At 36.2% G+C, this 18,340-nt stretch overlaps 1 protein-coding gene across 2 annotated transcripts in view; it reads left to right on the forward strand.

Moving 5' to 3' along the window:
* The window catches only part of PKD (serine/threonine-protein kinase D3), a 170,870-nt gene that overhangs the window by 69,668 nt on the left and 82,862 nt on the right, over nucleotides 1-18,340 (forward strand). The window contains exon 6 of one of the 2 annotated variants that reach the window (XM_069848490.1): nucleotides 17,933-18,087. In XM_069848490.1, coding sequence (XP_069704591.1) covers nucleotides 17,933-18,087 — 155 coding nt within the window. The remainder of the gene's footprint in view (nucleotides 1-17,932; nucleotides 18,088-18,340) is intronic. The other variant, XM_069848491.1, reaches the window with a different exon arrangement.

Below are 18,340 nucleotides of genomic sequence, written 5' to 3' on the forward strand. Positions count from 1 at the left end.
AATTCTTGAGGCGCCATGCCATAAGGTTAGTGTTAATTAGAAATACCACCACAGTCTACAAGCTTGGAACTAACAAATCACAACTACTCTTTAGGTACCAGACCATGGCTTTGGGCAAAACAATGAATGGACAAGTGTTCAAACAAAGGATATGAGACGCCAGTCACTACTTTTATGCCAGATATCAAAATCAAATTAAGTGTTTTCCAAACGGCTAACATCCTTCATTACAAAGTCTATTAAAGACTAGTTAAATATAGTTAACATGCTTTCGAGTCTATATTTTTTTCCGGTATGGTAACAGTGAGTTTTTTTACTGGCTCAACGGTCAGCGCGTCTGGCCGCAAAACCAAGTGGCCTGGATTCGATTCCCGGTTGGGGCAAGTTACCTGGTTGAGGTTTTCTCCGGGGTTTTCCCTCAACCCAATACGAGCAAATGCTGGGTAACTTTTGGTGCTGGACCCCGGATTCATTTCTCCGGCATTATCACCTTCATATCATTCAGAGACTAAATAACCTAGATGTTGATACAGCATCGTAAAATAACCCAACTAAAAAACAATTTACTGGCTCAACTACAACACTGAGTTACATAGTACAGACATGTTAAACATAACTATGCTGACAGTATTAGAAATCTTGGTGCCAGATTTACAGTCGAATTTTTTTTTATCATGTTGTAGCACATTGGTTTGGCATCAGTGAATGTAGTTACTTATTCAGTAAGTGTTCTATTGATCCTTTCTGTGTGTTAACCTAAGTTTGGATTAAGCTCTTTGTGTAGATTGTGTTGTTGTTGTTTTCTAATGCCAGGCATTTGACAATAAAGTCATTTGACTTCTTGCACTCCAATATTTTTCAAAGATAAAAAATGGCAAGTTGTAGCCGATTTAAGTGAACACCATATTTTAATGGTTTGGAGGCTACTTCATTCACACACAACCCCCAGAATGTCTGGAGGACCACACTTGCTGTTGGTCGATGGGTCCACTGGACCTAGTTGGGAGACCTTGTTGATCACCAGCTTTCCCTCCTTAAGCCACTGGAGGACGATTTTAGTGCCATAGCAGGTCAGCACTAGGAACAGAAAAGTAGGAAGGGTAGGAAGGAAAGTGAAATGAACCCCTAGGCCTCGAATGCTGTAATGCCGTCAGGGTCGAAGAAAGTAAGAGTTCAGTCAGAGGACTGGATAGGAAAGGATAAAGAGGGAATTAGGTATTGAATAGGGAAAAATTATACCAAATTCGGCCAATAACTCATCAAGCTGACCAGTGCTAATTGATGAGTAGCCCCTCCCTTTAGTTCAACTTGTAAAATTATGCTTACTAACAGCTGCACCACGGGAAGGTAGGGATGGGACATTGGGTATTTGTCCAGGTTGGTTCCTTAAAGCCTTCAATGGGAAGGATTAATGGCTCCCCCCCCCCCCCTGTATTCAACAAATACTGTTTTGTGTAGATTGTGCGTTCAGATCAATGCGAAGTTTGTTTACAAACATTGCGCGAGAACAACGTTCAATCAAGAGTGGTCGAAATCAAAAGGAAGCATGTTTGCAAAGAGTCCAACATTTTGCCACAGCAGAATGCCACATTTATTTTCCAGTAATTAGATTAGAAGCTCTGAGGTTACAGGTTGAATTCAAGCTATGAATTGAAGAGGAGAAATGGAGTGGTCCAGAGCTGAGCGCATTGACATCAGAGGATACAAAACTTGATGAAAAGCTATCGGCTATGTTGTCTTAACTAAAAATGTTGGCAGCAACAGTAGAAAGGAAAATAAAATCATTTCTATCTCAATACGGGAGGGACGTCTGGTATAATGATGAAGATGCTTTGTTTGGGTAATTGTGACTGTGGTAAGAGCTAGAAGCTCGCAAAGTAATTGCCATAATTGCCAGTCTCATTCACCGTAATGGACTTTCTGTCTTGTTTTGCGATCTCCAGACCAATAATATACACTAGTGTCTCAAAATCAGTTGTCATTCTTGTGCTGTGTACTGGCAGTAAGTTTTCTCTGGTTTGTCTTATTATGTTTTTCATGCACCATTCCCATTTGAGTCCTTTCTTGTTCACTGTGTTGCATTAATCAATCAATTAATCAATCAATATTCCCATCATTCCTGCGTGGAACAAGGGCTCTCAGAAAGCTTCTCCATCTGACACTATTCCTGGCCAACGCCTTAATCTCACTCCATGTCTTCCCCATCGTTTTTGCTTCTGTGAGAACAGTTCGTTTCCATGTTATCTTGGGTCTGCCAATTCCTCTGCTGCCCTGCGGATTCCAATCCAATGCCTTCCTGGCGGGGTCATCTGGAGGTCGGCGAAGTGTATGTCCCAGCCATCCCCACTTCCTATGCTGAATTTCAAGTTCAACTGGTTTTTGTTTAGTTTTTAACCATAGGTTTTCGTTGGATATCTGGACCAGCCAGAATATTTTTAATATGTGTCTCAAACATCTGTTAATAAAAACTTGTAGTTGATTGATAATAGTTTTAGTTATTTTCCAGGTTTCACAGCCATATAAAAGCACGTATTTGACATTTATTTTAAAAATTCTCAGTTTAGTATTTATTGTATAGGCAGCACTCTTCCATATAGGCTTTAGCAGCCCAAAGGCATATCTTGCCTTCTTTATTCTTACTCTCACATCGCTATCTGTACCACCATTCTGGGAGACTATACTGCCTAGATATGAGAATTCCTTCACATTTTCAATTATACCGCTGCTTAGAGTTAGAAGAGTAGGTTGCTTGGCACCTATATGGGCATTCTTTGGTTTTTATTAATATTGTGACAGCGACGTGAGATTCGAACTCACGACCAGCGTCCTGCAAGAAAGCAGATCGCACAGGCTCCACGGAACACTCTGTGACGGCGCGTGGTGGAGAGAAGAGAGGGGGTGTATTACATCAACGCGACGAGAGTGCGCGCGCATCTGGTGCTGGTAGAGAGGAGAGGGCTCTGGATTTTTCTGGAGTGCCATCTCTGGAGACACGTGGAACCTTCGAGGCCACGTCGCTGTTATTATAAAAGAAGAAACGCCAGCGAACTCGAGAGAGTTTTCAGTTGGGAAACATTCACTCTTCTTAGAGTTGCATCTGAGACCAGGTTAAAGAGGAGCGGTGATAACACGCAGCCTTGCCTTACACCTATGCCGACATGAATATTTCTCCAATGTTATTCTTATGAATTACTCTGCAGCTGGCATTCCGATATAATTCTTTAATGATGTTTATAAGTTTGATAGGAACTCTTCTTTCGTGTAGAGTCTGCCAGATGGCTGTGTGATTCAGAGTATCAAACACTCTTACAAAGTCAATAAACACCAGGTACAAAGGTGAGCGGAATTCTAGTGACTGCTCAATGATAATTCTCAGTGTGTTGATTTGATCAACACATGCCCGGTGAGGCCTAAATCCTGCTTGCTCCTTTCGAATTGTTGGATCTAATATGTCTTGGATACGCTGGTATATTATTATTGCTATTAGTTCATTAATTCTATTCAATAGTGTAATCCCGCGCCAATTACTACAGTTGCTCAGATCACCTTTTTTTTTTTTAGGAATTTTGATGATTAATCCTTCTTTCCATTCAGTGGGGAAACTTTCCTCCTTCCATGCTTTTTGAATTAATGGAAGAATTATTTTTGCTGTCTTATTTGGGTAGGCCTTAAATATCTCTGGCGGAAGATTATCTGGTCCAGCTGACTTGCCATTTCTTAGTTTAGAGATAGCATTCTTTACTTCAAATATGGTAGGTTCCCTAGAATTAATTCCAAGTTTGTTTAGCTGTTCCTCTGGTACATTAGTATTGGGTGAAGACTCAGTGGGGGGCAGTTAATGTCTTACTGAAATATTCAGTCCATCTTGCCAATTGAGAGACCTCAGATGTAAGGATTAGTCCATCCTGACTGAAGCTTTTATGTGCCAGCTTTTTTGTTATCCTGTATAATTCCTGAGAGTTTTTTTTTGTCTGCTGCTTTTTGCGCATTTTCTGCGAGAGTATCTAGCCAGATTCTTTTATCCCTTCTGGCTGCTTTCTTCACTTCTTTGTTTTTTGCTTGATATTGTTGTCTTAAATCAGATATGGAGTTCACTTCATTTACATTGTTCAGTTTATTTTTAGTATCTTTGCGTTGTTTTATTTTATTCCAGGTGTCATCTGTGATCCATTCCTTCTTTTCGACTTTCTTCCTCCCTAAAATATCTTCACAGGCGTTTATTAGAAGTTCTGCACCTTATTCCAATTGTTCGAGTCAGGTGGCTCTTCATTTTCTTCTATTTCCTCCTGCAGGTGTTGCATTAATAATATTTAATAATTAATAATTCGTCTTCGCCTCTTGACATGTTTTTAATGTCTGATAACATTATTCACAGACTAAATTAAATGTTCATCTTGGATTGGATGGTAAAGTCATCTGCAAACATGTTTTTTTGAACAGTGTTCGTGAACAATTTTGCCAACTTTTGTCTTGATTTTAAAGAAAGGTAAATCAGCCGGTAACATTAAAATATAGACCTGTAGCACTCACGAACATTATATAAAAATTAAGAAAGAAATGGTCTCAAATTAATTTGGTTTTTAGAATCCCAAAATTTTATCTTTCTATGCAAAGTTGAGGCTATGCAATTTCACTCAACAAATGATCTGATTTTTCTATTAAGTCAAGAAATTAAAGATGCTTTTAACAGAAGAGAAGAAGATACTCTAGCCATTTTCATCATTGACTTTCAAAATACTTATGACACCATTTGGAGAGTTAAATTATTACAAAAAAAAAAATCTAGTTATACAGGGCCGCATGTTTTCATTGATATCAATTTCATTATACAACGATTCATTGCATCAAAGTATGGTAAACATCTCTCTAAATATAGATAGATGCATTCTGAATTAACTCAAGGTGCTGTTCTCAGTCCAACACTTTTTAACATCTATATTACTGGTTTACCAAAAAGAATTTAGTATGTGGAATAAAATGTTACCTATTTGCAGATGATTTAGTGATGTGGAATTCTAAACTTAGGAGTGGAAATAAAGATCTTAAAATGACAATGTAACATACTTTGAAAAAATTACAAAATTTAATACTGGGAAAGTTCAAGAACAACTCTTAACACTACATACAATATGTATATAAAACCATTATTCAAATATTGTAGAGAAGTGCTAGCAAAAAAAAAAAAAAAAAATCAATGTCTCTGTTTATTATAGGTGCCATGAAACGACTCTAATAGCTACTGTGGTCCCATTGAACTTGAAATAGAAGCAGCTACTTTAATTCAATATGAAAAATTAATCAGACTTCCTAATAATACTTGGGACAGAAGAAATGTTTTGCAAACTTAAAATCTCAGCAAGTTTCCTTTTCGAAGTTTTTGACATTAAAAGAAAGATTAATCTTTCTATACATAAAGAGGATTTAATTCCTAAAATTAATCCTATGTTAATTCTAGACGTGGAGTATTTGGCTGGAGAGAGATTATAGGCAGGAGTGCCGCAGGGCTCCGTATTAGGACCACTACTCTTCTCTATCTACATTAATGACGTATCAAAGAACTTACAGTATTGCCGATATCACTTCTATGCCGACGACCTACAACTTTACATACATTCCAGACCCAATACGATCAATGAATCGATTGACAAGTTAAATTCTGACTTAGCCACTGTCTCCACTTGGGCGGCCAATTTCGGACTCGCACTTAACCCAAGTAAGACTCAAGCTATAATTATTGGACATAAGCGTTTAGTTTCATTGTCTTAATAACAGTAATCTTTCAGTTGTTACCCTTAACAACACGCTAATCCCTTATTCATCTGTCGTAAAAAATCTTGGCTTCTTTTTTGATAATAATCTAAGTTGGAATTTTCAAGTTAAGGAAACGATAAAAAAAAATCTGTTTCTCCATTCACTATTTGAGTCGCTTAAGAAACTTCTTGCCCCAGCAACTAAAACCTACCCTAGTACAAACCCTAGTAATGCCGCACTTCGATTATTGTGACGTTTTGTTAAGTGACCTAAGTTCTGAACTGTCAGTCAAGTTACAGCGAGCTCAGAATATGTGCGTCAGATATGTGTGCAACATCCGACGATATGATCACATATCACCATCCTTCGCAAGTCTTTCGTGGCTCCGACTTAAAGAACGCAGAACTTTACACTCTTTGTCTTTACTCTTTCGAATTCTGCACACCTCAACACCAAATTACCTTTCGTCTCGTTTCTCCTATCTATACTCTAACCACGACGTAAATACCATATCACTTATCTGTGACACGCTAAGTATACCTCTTCATAGAACATCTTGTTATTCATCATCTTTTACAGTATCCACTTCGCGTCAATGGAATTCCTTGTCACAAAGTATTAGGGGCTGCAAGACAATAAACACCTTTAAGAACAGCTTAAAAGATAACCTTATTAGCATTTCACTCCAATCATACTGATTTAAACTATCATTGACTACATTGTTACTTCATTCTTTAGACATCATCCTGATAGTGCTGTATTTTCAAAATTGTCTCATAATAATCTCTTTCTATTATCTAACATTATTTGAAACATATTAACATTCTATGTATTTTAGCTTAATTCTGCCTTATGGCCTTAACTCTGCCAGCTAAAATAAATTATTATTATTATTATTATTATTATTATTATTATTATTATTATTTAGCATGGAAACAAGGAAGAAAAGGAAGCTGCTTATTCCTTATTTTGAGAAATTTAGGAAAACAGGACTGTTTGCAGTGTTAACATTCCACAAATAGAAAATTAATGTAAGAGCTACGATCTAGATCGGCGTTTTTCAACCTATTTCTACATGTGGTGTACTAAAGGTGTAATTTAACATCCTGTGGCACACACATAATCTGAACCAGTGGCTCCCAAACAAGGGGGAATTTTAGAGTTTTAAGAGGGAATGTGACTTGTGCTATGGTCACTGAATGTTGATCTTTGTGGACTCACTTCTTTTACTATTCTTTTCAATTGCATTTTCCTAATTTTTGCTACAGTAACCTTTACTATTTTCTTTTTTCTCATGGCACACCAGCGGATCACACACTGGTTGAAAATGGCTGATCTAGATTATAAACAGCAAACTTTAAGACAAATAATAACGGCATACTAAAGAGGAGAAGGTCAGAAGAGATGCAGGACAATAACTTCAGTACAGAGCAGAGAAATAACACGGGAGGGTAGAATGCCAGGAAATTAGCAGATTACAACAAGAGTCTCAAATGTCAGCAGACCAGCATGTGTAGCAGAATGCGAATAGATCAACAAGTAAACAGCTGGTCAATGTCCATGTGACGTTACATAGCGATTCTACAGATCAGCGTTGCCAACCTGAACACTAGCGATTCGGCTACAAACATCCCGAAATTCAGCTACAAAGACTGAAATTAAGCTACGCTCAAAACTTGAAGAATTTGCGTATGTGTTGTTCAATGTGCTGCGTTTAACGATTGTTTCATTGCCCGTTATATTAATTTAATAAAAATAATTCGAAAGAGCTACGAATACAATTATTATTATTATTATTATTATTATTATTATTATTATTATTATTATTATTATTATTATTATTACTATTATTATTATTATTATTAATGGGGTTATTAATGTTAATATATATAATAATCATTATTATTTCTTACAAACCGAAAAATCAATACATAGGCCTAAGCATCAACACACTTCTATAGGTTTGGTAAAGCGTTGCTCAACCCAATCTACAAACCATGCACCAATATAAAAAAGGGAAAGTATCTCACCTAATGAAATCTAGTCGATCCTTCTGATAACACTAGCTAAAATTTTAACTGTAAATATGTACCTATAAATACATAGACAAATATGTATAAACACATGGACACTGTGTTTTGGACAAAGTGTCGCAGCAATTGGACAATGAGATAGATATGCGTGGGAAGGGCCAGTTTTTTAAATCTAATTTCTTTTTATTTGAAGTCGGAGTACGGTTAATTTTGCGGAGTAGGCGACCCCTAATAAAAACTCTGCTGTGTGCCGGGAAGTTCACAAACAGAGGAACTGTCAGGTTACTGGTTTACTTTTGTTGGGTAGGCGACCCCTAATAAACCGCCTGACGGGTGTCTGCAAATTCACGAGTACAGAAATTGTGAGTTAGGAAATAGGAGCTATTCACATAATAGGAGAATAAAACTGAAAGTAGCATGCTATCCTTGCCATAAATGCGGGTCACATTGTTCAGAATTCAGTCTGTGACACAAAGTTTCTACCGGTATGTTTTCATAATTTTAATGACGAAGTGAGGAAATTCTGGTCGGTATTAGTATGACAAAATAAATTTGTTAAAAGAAAGTGTTTTCATAATTTTAATGACGAAGTGAGGAAATTCTGGTCGGTGTTAGTATGACAAAATAAATTTGTTAAAAGAAAGTGTTTACACATAAAATTTAAGTATTCACAGATGGTCGCTCCATCGAATCTCAATTCGGCTACATTTTGACATTCGGCTACGACCATTCTGCTACAAGCTACATGACTAAAAATTAAGCTACGTTTAGCCGAATTCGGCCACGGTTGGCAATGCTGCTACAGATAAAGGAAAACAGTTCTAGCAGAAATCTTCAAAGAGAGAGTCACTTGTGTCACTAAAGGAAAGCTGCCAGAACCCAGGACCTCTGACGACATGTTATGGTTTACTAGAACATTTATTGCCTAGGAAAAATGACTTTATGAAGGAATTAGATTAGATTAGATTAGATTAGATCTTTATTAGCCGAATAGAATTACAAGTATTCATGGCGTCGTCAATACACAAGAAAAATGACATAACATACAATATAATACAAAAATAGACTTAATTCTAAATAAATTTAACAGTTTAATATTGAGTGACATGCAAATTGATCTTCAGTTTCCACTGTTCTATCTAGTATCTTCTCTTTTTGCTTTTCCCTGTCTTTTCTTCAACTCTGAGTTACCTGAAACATAAATGGTCAAGGGCAGTATCAAGAAACGTTAAATTCTAAAATTTTAAATTTAGATATTCATTTGTGCAAAATGGCATATGTGTTAATAAAATGTTCTTTACCTCTTTTTTTAATTTTCTTATGTTAAGTTCTTTGATTTTCTGTGGACGTTTATTATTTAAATTGCTGCCTCTATGTGATATGCTGTTAAACTTAGTTTTTTGCTTCCCTTGTAAAATTTTCTGTTTGGCTGTTAGCAGGTTTACACTCTAAAGTGACGAATTGCTACATTCATCGACATAGAATTGAATTATATTTTTCATCTCTATGCCACTTAAGAATAAACACTATAAAGAAAAAAAACAGGATCTTTTTATTAAGCTGAAAAATTAATAGGATGAGGAAATTGTGATGTCAGAGATGTACTATAAAGAAGATAATGTAGCATTTGTACCTGTACTTTGGATTTGGTCCTAAAGTTTCAGAGTTAATTTAAACTTAGTTTTTTGCTTCCCTTGTAAAATTTTCTGTTTGGCTGTTAGCAGGTTTACACTCTAAAGCAACGAATTGCTACATTCATCGACATAGAATTGAATTATATTTTTCCTCTCTATGCCACTTAAGAATAAATAGACGTCCTCCGATGTCAGGCAGTTGCTAGAAAAAAAACATACATATGTACGTACGTATATACATGTATTGTATTGTATTTATTAACATTCCATGGTATTCATACATGCTTACAGCTAGAATATGGAACAAGTCAAAAAACTTAATACTATTATAAAATCTTAATTTATAGTCACAGTCTAGATGAAATATATACAGACGAGATTTACAATATAGTCTACTAGTACAACACATAGTTTTAGTATCAATTTCATGAAGTGTTATTGAATGTCATGAATTCACCTACAGAATAGAAGGCGTGAGAAATTAGGTACTTCTTTAATTTGGCCCTAAATAATTTTATGTTCTGAGTTTCATTTTTTATATCGATAGGGAGGCTATTAAAAATTTTTACTGCCATATAACGCACTCCTTTTTGATAGCATGATAGACTTGCCGACGGAGTATGAAAGTAATTTTTTTGACGTGTATTTATGCTATGAACTGTTGAATTAGTTACAAAGTTTTCACGATTACATACGAGGAAGACTATTAATGAAAAGATATACTGACAAGCCATGGGCATTATTTGTAGTTTTTTTTAAATAGTCCACAATTCCCTAGATTTGGCACCTACTATTATTCTAATTACTCTTTTTTGTAATAGAAATATACTGTTACTATCTGTGGAATTTCCCCAGAATATTATTCCAAAACTCATTACCGAGTGGAAGTATGCAAAGTATATTGTTTTTAAGGTATTGATATTTACTATCTTTTGCATAGATCTAATAGCAAAACAAGCTGAATTTAGTTTGGGGGTAATTTCTTTAATATGATTTTTCCAATTTAACACGTTATCGATTTTTAAGCCAAGAAATTTGGTTGTTGTTGTTTCTAATAGGGATCTATTGTTAATTATTGCGCTAGAAATTTGCGACGTTGAATTTGGACAGGATTTAAATGGAATTATGTTAGTTTTGTTACAATTTAATACTAATTTATTGACTGAGAACCAGTCACATATTTTGAAGAGAATTTCCTCTGCTCTGCTCATGGGAAGATCTTTCACTGCAAACCCAGCATTCTCCAGTTGTTCCTATTTTCTGCCTTCCTCTTAGTCTCCACATATCTTAATGTCGTCTATCATCTGATATCTTCTTCTGCCCCGAACTCTTCTCCTGGTCATCATTTTTTCCAGTGCATATTTCAGTAGGCGGTTTCTTCTTAGCTAGTTGTTGTCCGAAGACAGGTCTGAACCTCACAAGTGATATCAATAAGGCATCACTTATGAGGCAACTAGGCCAGGAGATAATTGGGTAGGGTGGGCAGTCCCTTCCCCCCCCCCCTCCATTGAATACATTGCCGAATAGCTGTATATTCCACTAGTCAAGGCTTCAGATGCATACAAACAATTTTGTTCTTCCTCTGACACATATCAAGTGAGGTGTACTGCCTGATAATAGATGCACATGTCAATCAGAAGATTCTCAGCCAGTGACCCAACCAATTCCTTTTTCTCGTTCTGATTAGTTTCAGCATCATTCTTTCTTCACTCACTCTTTCTACAACTTCATTTGTTATTCTGTCTGTCCACTTCAGTGCTTTATTCTTCTCCATATCCACATTTCAAATGCTTCTACTCGTTTCTCTTCACTTCGTCGTAATGTCCATGTTTCTGCCCCTTAAAGTGCCATACTCCACACAAAGCACTTCACTAGTCTCTTAATTCTTTTTCCAGAGGTCTGCAGAAGATGCTCCTTTTTCTGCTAAAAGCTTTCTTTGCCATTACTATCCTCCTTTTGACTTCCTGGCAGCAGCTCATGTTACTGCTTATAGTACACCCCAAATATTTGAAGATTTTCACTTGCTCTACTGCCTCATTTAGAATTCGCAAGTTTACCTTCTTTATTTTTCTTGCTATAACAATGGTATTCATCTTGTTTGCATTTATCTTCATTTCATACTGCTTACAGCTGTCATTTAGCTTGAGTAGTATATCCTTTAGTATCATCTCCTCTTCTGCTAACAATGCCATATCATCAGCAAATCTTACGCACTTTATTCTTCTTCCTCCTACTTTTACTCCTCCCATGTTCTGAAAACAGTTCTTCACCGAATTCTCCAAGTAGATGTTGAACACACGGCACCTACTGTCAATCAATTGGTTGAAGAATTAAATTTGAAAGATACTTGGATGGTGCAGTTTACATTTTTTCGGGGGGAGTCGGCATCTCGATTGGACCGAATCTATGTGGATAAGGACACCATTAATGCCATTTCCAATGCAACAGTCATGCCCATAGCATTTTCTGATCATGAATGTCTTACTATGACCCTCAGAATAAAAGAAAAACTTGCTACCACAGGACGTAGTTATTGGAAACTGAATCCATTGTTATATAGTAAAGACGATGATCAAAATGATTTTCGCACTTATTTTTCTGATGTAATTAACAGAAAGCAACCCTTGCAGGCTACTTTGCCTTTTAAGTGTTGGATCAACACATTCAAGCTGGCTATCCAATCATATTTTAAGCGTGTAGGGTCATTAAAATCACGTGAGTAGTGTGCAACACTTTCTTTTTGTTATCAAGTACTAAATGAACTACATGACCAGATTCAGAGAGGAGAAAAAGTATACGAGGAAATGAACAAAATTAAACAAAAAATATCTCAACTCCATGAATATATAATGCAGAGCGTGATGATAAGGTGTAGTCCACACCTGTGGAGTAACGGTCAGCGCATCTGGCCGCGAAACCAGGTGGCCCGGGTTCGAATCTCAGTTGGGGAAAGTTACCTGGTTGAGGTTTTTTCCGGGGTTTTCCTTCAATCCGATATGAGCAAGTGCTGGGTAACTTTCGGTGCTGGACCCCGGACTCATTTCACCGGCATTATCACCTTCATTTCATTCAGACGCTAAATAACCTAGATGTTGATACAGCGTCGTAAAATAACCTAAAAAAAAAGATAAGGTGTAGACCCAAATCCAAAATGGACAATGGGAAAGGAACATTATTTCATGTAGTGAAAGAAAAGAAAAGAGGTTATCGTGAATAAAATACATTCATCATTTCCGGACAAATGACAGTCAACTAATTTCAACAACTGCAGACTGTCTTCACATGGCTATGAGACATTTCCAAGAACATTTCGATGAATATCCCATATCGAATGAGATGTGTAATTCTTTATTACAAAATGTTAATCGATACATCAACCTAGAAGATCAACAACTCCTACAACAGCTGATTGGTGAAGCGGAACTTCTACAAGCTTTATTAGGGACAAGAAAACAAATATCCCCCCGAAATGATGGTATCACATATGATTTTTATAAAACATTTTGGGATATCGTAAAAGATCCCCTTTTGACAGCTTTCAATGACATTTGTACTACACAAGAAACTTCATAACTTTGGAGAAGGCATAATCATTTTACTTCCCAAAACAAATCCATGTACCATTGCTGATTACCATCTCATTACGTTACTTAATACGGATTATAAACTATTGATGAAAGTTTTGGTCAGTAGACTTAAACCGTTACTTCCACATCTGATAGAGAATGAACAAATATGCAGAATACTTGGCAGAAATATTTTCTGGAATTTATCTGCTTTACGAAATACCATGGAATACGTACAAGTGCATCCCACAGAACAAGCTGCTGTACTATCCTTAGATTTTGAAAAGGCTTTCGATCGTGTTAATCACTCTTTCTTATTCATGGTCCTCGAAAAACTTAATGTGCCACACTTTATCATATCCGTCATTTGAAAGCTTTATGCTGTTGGCAGATCAAAAGTGCAACTAAATGGATACTTTACGTCAAGTTGCCCAATTAAGAGGGGAGGTCGACAAGGCTGTCCGCTTTCCATGCTATTATTTTCTCTGTCATTGCAACCATTTCTTCGCACTGTACACAATTGCATGCTAGAGCAGCAACCTGAATGTCTCCACTTTGCAGTCCGGGCTTATGCAGATGACGTGACAGTACTACTCCAATGCCCTGAAGATGAACAAATTGTGGCGAACATGGCGAGGATGCACAACTTGGCTTTTGGAGCGCATTTGAATTACAAGAAATCATCTTTGTTGCCTTTGGGGGCTTGGCAGACTGAGTTTTCACAATCCCATTTCACAGTGTGTGATGAAGTTCGGATTCTAGGAATGTACTTCAAACCAGCATTTGAGGAAATGCTTGCCCGTAATTGGGAAAAAATAGTTAACTCTGTACATCATGTCATCAGATGCACAAACTCAACTTATTTCAGAAGTTTTGGCATATCAACACTTTTATCTTATCCAAAATCTGGTATGCAGCTTCCACATTGCCAATGCCTGCAAAGTTTTCACAACAAGTGGAAAAATCAGTTGGCTTCTATATTTGGTTAGGTCATGTATATCGAATCAGTAGATCTAACTTTGTAATAAAAAGGGTAAAGGCGGTCAAAACCTGGTAGATGTAGCAATCAAGGCCCAATCGCTTTTGATACGATGAATACTGTTGTCTTTGGAAGGTAGTGGGGAATTGTGGATATTCAGAGATGGCGACAATGGAACAACCAACACGCAGCTAGACCCAGCACTTCAGATGCATATCGCTGCGTTTTCAAAGGTTTAAAAGAATTTCAACAAACAGAACTGAAACCAGACTCTCTGCTCACTTCTAAAATCATCTACAAAGTGTTATGGAGCAGTATGACTATGACGCCTCTTGTGCAAGAGAAATTCCCAAATCGTCCCTGGTCCAGCATCATTTTCCACAGAATGGTTAGTAACATCTTACATGATGGTTAATGACGTCATCCTAACAGAATCCAATAACCAGCTTGTGGGAAGTGTAATGGACTGGATACGATCCAACACAGACTAATGGGTTGTCTAGGTGCCAGAGCTATCTGGACGTGGCTAAAACATCAGCTGTGCAAATTTGACATGTCAACTAATCCCATTGATGCGCTACAGAAACTACTCCATTTTGATTTTGGTTCCAGTGAAAACTTGGAACCTCAGTTGTGGCTTATTCATGGTGTAGTGCATTATGTCCTGACTAGTGGACATGCTGAAATACGTGAACTGAAACTTGTGCTTTATGACGAAAGACAGTCTATATTACGTGCAACTCCAGTTAATACATGGTGCTCAAAACTTAAACATAGAACTCTCTTAAATATCATCATCATCATCATAATCATCATCATCCTGTCAAGTACTAGTCCCAAAAGAACTGTTACGGCCTGAAAAAGCGATTTTCTTGCCATCTTTTAATAGGTTGACCAAGTGACCATTTCCCATTTGGACGATACTTCATTATTGCCTTAGGGATCCTGGATGAAACCTTTCTTGAGATGTGTTCCTTCCAGTTTGACTGATATCTGGAGATATAGTCCAGTATTGATGACACATTAAGTTCTTGAAGGATATCTTCATTTTTCTTTCGATCCCATTTAGTGTAGCCAGCTGTTCGGCACATGAATCTCATCTCGCAAGCTGTTAGTCTGCTTTCATCTTTTGCCCTTATAGTCCACGCTTCACTCTCATAACATAAGACTGGTCGAGCTATTATTTGATAAAGACGTGTAAGAGTTGATTTTTGTACTAATGAAGGTTTTAAAACTCTATTAATGATGCCCATTGATTTGTTGAATTTTACAATTTTCTCTGATAAATCCAAATTTTCAACAAAAGAAAGTTTATATCCTAAATAATTGAATTCATTAACTCTTTCCTAAATTGTGTTATTTAAACAAATTTTGCTTGGTAGTGGGTATTTTATATCATATAGTTAATTCATGTAATTAATGTAAATAGAAAAAAGTTACAAAGTTGCGACTTGTATTTAACTTTGTTTGGTTTTATTCATTAAGTGCAAGTACCATTAAGACACTTACGTGAGAACATACTAGACTATTTCAGGTAGGCCTAATACTTGCAATACAGACGTGGACAAATTATTAGCAAAATGTACGACTTTTGTGACATATTTTTACAAAATGTCGCTTCTCAATTTAGACGACTGTTAACATTTTTGTGATTATAGTACTCAGAAGTACGTAAACATATCAACTGCAGTCAAAATTGAAAAGTCAAATTTTGTATAATTATACAATAAAAATCGTCAGTTTTGCTAATAATTTGTCCACGTCTATATATATGTATATCATTAAGTGGTTAATTATAATAGGTCTTAAATTTTTATTACCAATTTACTACATACAGTAATACTGGATTTTATTTCATGTAATGATGAATTGCACTGTGTTGAAGAATGTTGTATCATATTGCATTGCTTTCAATTGCTCGTTATGATGTATTGCATTGCAATGTACAAAATTGTATTAAAAAAACAGGGTAGATGATAAAGGGCATCCTTGCCGTAACTCCTCTCCCTATTTTTATAAGTGAAAAATATTGGGGTGCTAGAGAACTACAAGCTCTACTGCCAACAGTTAAGCATTAGTAACAGAAACTTCTGTTCATGAACACTGTGTTGAAAAACATGTTGATAGTCATTAAAAGAAGGAAAAACGGGAAATATAATTATGTCGAAGAATGTTTATTTTAAACCTACACTGTGCTTATAGACTTATTTTTCTTATTCATTGTTGGACAATTGTCAAGTTGAGAAATAATATGTAACTTATTTAAAGAATAAGATATGTTCTTGTTGCATGATAAATCAAGTTACATAAGGTAAATTATTTAATTAATTGATGAACTAGTGGACTTACTCGTGTTAAATATGTAATATTTGTCCGGCTTACAGCTGTTTCAGTGCTTCATGCACCATCATCAGAGCCTACTAGATCGCGGCGTCATCTCGAACTTCTCTGCCTGGAAGGAGGTTGTGTTTTATTGTTGGAAGGTGTTGAAGTGTGGAGTCGAATAGTGTGTGTGTGTGTGTACTGAAATTGATCTGTGTGTTGAGGATTGATCGGGGTGTGTTTTAGTGTGTTTGTATATTTCGTATTGTTCTAGTGTATTGAGTTTTTGGTTCTTAGGTTGTGTGTGTAGGATTTCCATATCCGTATTTATGTTATTGTATGTATGGTTAGTATTGGTTATGTGATCGGTGTATGTAGATGTATTGTGTCCTCTGGTTATAGCTTTAATGTGTTCTTTGTAGCGTGTTTGGAATGATCTGCCTGTCTGTCCTATGTAGAACTTGTCGCAACTATTACATTTGAGTTTGTATACACCTGTGTGGTCGTATTTATTTGTTTGTGTTTTTTGTGTGTTCAGATATCTTTGTAGTGTGTTTTTCTGTTCTGTGTTGAGATGTCTTTGTAGTGTGTTTTCTGTTCTGTGTGTTATGTTGTATTTCTGCTTTCTGAATGAAGATGTGATCTTATGTGTGCTTTTGTTTTCATATGTTAGTGTGATGTATTTCTTGTGTTCTTGTGTTTGTGTTGTGTTTAACAAACAAAAATACACAAAAGAACACAAACACAAAAATACACAAAACAACACAAACACAAGAACACAAGAAATACATCACACTAACATATGAAAACAAAAGCACACATAAGATCGCATCTTCATTCAGAAAACAGAAATACAACATAACATACAGAACAGAAAACACACTACAAAGACATCTCAACACACAAAAAACACAAACAAATAAATACGACCACACAGGTGTATACAAACTCAAATGTAATAGTTGCGACAAGTTCTACATAGGACAGACAGGCAGATCATTCCAAACATGCTACAAAGAACACATTAAAGCTATAACCAGAGGACACAATACATCTACATACGCCGATCACATAACCAATATTAACCATACATACAATAACATAAATACGGATATGGAAATCCTACACACACAACCTAAGAACCAAAAACTCAACACACTAGAACAATACGAAATATACAAACACACTAAAACACACCCCGATCAAATCCTCAACACACAGATCAATTTCAGTACACACACACTATTCGACTCCACACTTCAACACCTTCCAACAATAAAACACACCCTCCTTCCAGGCAGAGAAGTTCGAGATGACGCCGCTATCTAGTAGGCTCTGATGATGGTGCATGAAGCACTGAAACAGCTGTAAGCCGGACAAATATGACATATTTAACACGAGTAAGTCCACTAGTTCATCAATTAATTATATTCAAGTGTTAAAAGTGGTGTACGCAAGATTCAAAATGGATTAAATTATTTAGTTTTAGCTTATTTTTTTTAATTGCATGAAAAGTTACTTACAGATTCATGTCTACATTTTGTCATTATGTTGTTCATAATATTGACATGATTGAAAGAAATGACTTTAAAATCGTGCAGAAAAAGAACTGAATGTTAGGAAGATAATATTGTATTGCTCTCTCAGCAGGTGATTTTGTGGATAATATTGGTGCTGGTAGTGAACCAGATCGAGAAGGCCGTGATGTCTGTGAAGATGAAAGTGACACAGAAAATGGAGATACGCCACCAGGTGCTCGAAAAACTTCTTCAGATCCTCCTCTCGTGAATGGAGAATATGTGGTGAGATAATATTTAAGAGTCCAAAGATTTTAAATACAAGATAATCTCGGTAGATACTGCTTTTCTCCAGAATTCCTCAGAACTCTCTATGTATGAGGGTTGGTGCTTGTTCTTTAAATATGGTTGAATTTGGTTATAGTGACCATGGTTAGTGTGACTGGTTCAACACCTCAGCTACAACCACAGTCATTAAGAAGTACGTTACTTATGGGTGTATTAAACAAGTGTTTGTTTTTGTTGTTTAATCAAATGT

The sequence above is a fragment of the Periplaneta americana genome, chromosome 15, assembly GCF_040183065.1.
Source record: "Periplaneta americana isolate PAMFEO1 chromosome 15, P.americana_PAMFEO1_priV1, whole genome shotgun sequence".
Lineage (NCBI taxonomy): Eukaryota > Metazoa > Arthropoda > Insecta > Blattodea > Blattidae > Periplaneta > Periplaneta americana.